The sequence below is a fragment of the Nanorana parkeri genome, unplaced genomic scaffold (assembly GCF_000935625.1).
Source record: "Nanorana parkeri isolate BGI_ZX_2015 unplaced genomic scaffold, ASM93562v1 scaffold4, whole genome shotgun sequence".
Lineage (NCBI taxonomy): Eukaryota > Metazoa > Chordata > Amphibia > Anura > Dicroglossidae > Nanorana > Nanorana parkeri.
This window is the reverse complement of record NW_017306272.1, coordinates 4,425,939-4,429,494: the sequence shown is the minus strand read 5'-3', so window position 1 is coordinate 4,429,494 and position 3,556 is coordinate 4,425,939. Positions and strand designations below refer to the sequence as shown.

At 40.8% G+C, this 3,556-nt stretch overlaps 1 protein-coding gene across 1 annotated transcript; it reads right to left on the bottom strand.

Annotated features, from left to right (window-relative positions):
* Positions 1-9: 9 nt before the first annotated feature.
* Positions 10-1,882, bottom strand: HOXA10 (homeobox A10). Its single transcript, XM_018576098.1, has 2 exons — positions 1,044-1,882; positions 10-286 (listed from the first exon to the last, which is right to left on the bottom strand). The coding sequence occupies exons 1-2, from the start codon at positions 1,858-1,860 to the stop codon at positions 12-14; spliced, it is 1,092 nt and encodes a 363-aa protein (XP_018431600.1). The 5' UTR covers positions 1,861-1,882; the 3' UTR covers positions 10-11.
* Between the last annotated feature and the right edge of the window lie 1,674 nt (positions 1,883-3,556).

The following is a 3,556-nucleotide window of genomic DNA, read 5'->3' as shown; positions in this document are numbered from 1 at the left end:
GTGCAGGCTCATCAGGAGAAGTTGAAGTTGGCTGTGAGCTCCCGGATCCTGTTCTCTCGGTTCATCTTCTTGAGTTTCATTCTGCGGTTCTGAAACCAGATTTTCACTTGTCTGTCTGAAAGGTGAACACTGCGGCTGATCTCTAGGCGCCGCTCTCGAGTCAGGTACATGTTGAACAGAAATTCCTTTTCCAGTTCCAGGGTTTGGTGCTTGGTGTATGGACAGCGTTTCTTTCTTCCACTTTTAGCTGTTAACCAGTTGGCTGAATTGTCACTTTTGGATTTACCTATTTAGTAGTATATATTACAGTACTGTAATATATATTTATATATATAAATGTAATTTATTAAATAGAAAGAAACAGTGGCATGAAGACTGCAGTAGGTAGCATTCTCCAAATGCCTCATAATCTGAGAAATCTTGACCTTTGCTTAAGTATAGTCCTTGGTTATCTACTATCAGAATTTAAATGTTGTGTCTACTATCAGAATTTAAATTGGTTGGTATATGTGATATAAATGTTTTTCCCACCCTCAATCTGTGTGTGTGTGTATATATATATATATTTATTTACATGTTTTTAATTTTATTTTGTGGGTAGCTAATAGATATGTGTGTTCCGTACTAACATCTGTAGAAAGGACTACAGGCCAGAGAGACCAGGGAGTGTTGGGTTCGACACTATTCAGGGAAGCAGAGGGCAGTTCACATCTAGTTAACACATATACATGGGGTATTTACTGTCATATTTTGGATGGGATGTTGGTAGTGGCGCCTGTAACGCTCTTCAGTTGGAGTCCTATAAATAACTATGCTTTTTTATAGTGGGTCTCTACTTCCTCTAGGACAAAGCACAGTTAAGCATGTGGTGTAAAGTTTAGGATGGACATGATTTTTATGACGTACTCACGCCCAATTATTAAATAGTTCAAAGGATCATAATAAAAAAAAAAAAAAGAGAGGGCTTCCTCTGTGATCTCTGGTTATATGCCCCTTCCCTTTGTGATGTAATTTCACGTAGAAGAGTGAGTGTGAGTGCTCACCTCCGGTGTCTTTCTCCGGGGAATGTTTGCTGCTGTCAGATGGAGCCGGAGAGGAATCCTCAGCGCCGGATGAAGACGTGTGATGATGAGCCTCCTCCTCTGCTCGATGCTGGGCTGCGCCTGGGAGCTTGCTAGGGGGCGAGTCCTCGGTGTCTTTCCGTACGTTGTCTGCGGGCATCGAAGATAAAGGCAGGGGATGATCAAACCGAACCTGGGGCTGGGGTACAAAATGTGGCGGTGCAGCAATCTGCCCGGGAGCGCCATAGCCCTTGGATGAGCCATATGCCTGGGAGAGGCGGAAGTAGCCTGGCACTGGAACAGAGCTGGCATTGTGGCCAGGGCTAGCCTCAGAATTAACCCTTGGGAAAGTGGACAGGTCAGTTGCAGCTGAAGTCTTAGGGCATTTGTCAGAGTCATAGAGGCAATAAGAATTCTCTTCTTTAATATTTTGCGTAAAGGAGCAGGAGGTGCTTGCTTGGCTTTCAGGCTGCTCCACACGGCAGGACCTTGGGGCATCTAGCCAGACCTCCATCCCTGTAGCATAATTCTGAGATGTGGGGGCCGCCGTGTTATTTGGGGGAAGACCTTCATTTCGCTTGCTCAAAACTGGGAAAAGTCCACAGCTCTGCAGCCCATAGGATATCTCGGACGCCTGGGGCAAGTAGACTCCACTTCCCTGGTAGTAGCCCCCAGCTTCTCCTCTGCCTCCGCTGATCAACGAATCCACCAGGAAAGAGTTTGCAGCCGGACCCTCTGAGCATGACATTGTTGTGGAATAATTTGGCGAAGAGAGGAGATATTCCTTTCTGGCTGACATTTCTTGTGCAAAACATGCTGAATATGATTAGAGATACCCCTGCACCACGGCAAATGAATGCAGCCAATGAAAGCTCACGTCTAGGCAACAACCCCTCCCAGTCCAGTTTCGTATGCAAAGGTTCATCTTAGCTCGACCTCTATATATATATATATATATATATATATACACACACTCATAATACACATTTATTCTAGTGGGCATATCAATCTTTTGCACTGTACTTTCTACACCACAATGCATTGGCTACACAGATACTTTTTTAAAAATAGTGGCTACTTTGAAAAAAAAGGGGTTTAAAAAGTGTGCTTTGTTACAAATGTATTTTAGATAAAAAATTACATAATCTGAGAACGTTCTCGAAATGCCACAACATTTTACACACAAATAAATCGTACATATCCTGAGTGTATAGTAAGAATGGACAAAAGGAGCAAAAGGAGTCAGACTGTTATAGAAGGCGACTGGGAGGAATTCTTTGGGGTGGTCTTCAAAGTGATCCCCAATGGCCAAAGACCATAACCCAATAGGCATTATTTACAAGCAAGTAAAATTCAAAATATAAAAACGAAATTATTATTAATTAAAGGTCGCCCTTTTTTGGTTACTGCCCGACACACAAAACATTTTTATATTGAATAATATTAGTTTTAAACATTTTAACTTTTTAAATAGCAACTGTTAGGATGTAACACAATTGACGTTGGTGTTTGATTCTGTACAGTCTGCACTGTATACTGTTATACAGCCTACTGTTTCCTATATCTTTAAGGCAAGTACGTTACAATCTGATGTAAGTAAGAAAAACTAAACAACTGAACGCCTTTTCAAGACTTGTGTTGGAGTTTCTGTCTTACATTTGGTTAGTGTTTTCTTCCTTTTGTTGCAGAAGCTAAGGAAGAACGATACAAATCATTTCATCAAATATTACTCTATGCAAACCGCATTGCTCTGCTCGGATGTGTGGTGTGAAAAGTCAGTTGAATCAGTGAGTTTATTAGTTGATTTAGTATGTAAATCAGTGCACCATTTTTAACCACGCATTCCCAAAGCACTTACCCTTGGCTTTCAGACGATCTGTAGACTGCTAGAGCAAGCTAGTCTGCCTTTGCAAGCTCAAGGAAAATATCTGCTTTTTAAACTCTGTGCTACAGTTTTATTAGCCTCCACTTGTGACTTTCTTCTGGGAAGGCCATATGAAATGAGCAGGGTTCACATGTTTCTGTAAGAATAGGAAGCCTTGGGGCCCTCTCCAAGGTTTGTGCACTGCTGGACGAGTTACTGAATACAAGAACCATCCCCTACTTATAGCACCCCAGTAAAACACTTTACTCCCACGTTTAGAACTTGTAAAACCTTTCCCTTTAATACCAGTGCAATAAGACCACAGCCAGTCATTGTACACGTCTCAGAAGCTAGTCTGCCCTGCAATTCACATTGTTTCTTCAAAAAATAAATATCTTATTAAAAATCAGCTTGTTACATTTTCCATTATAGCTGTTGTGGTTTATAAATCTGATACAAGAGGGTTATTAGAAAACACAATCTTATGTCACACACAATGCTTTCTGTATTACACCACCTTTCTAAAGTTTATTCCATATGTTGAAAAGCCCCTCCATACAACAGAATAATAAAACAGCAAAACAAAATGCAATCAATATAAAAATAATCAAATTATATATATATATATATA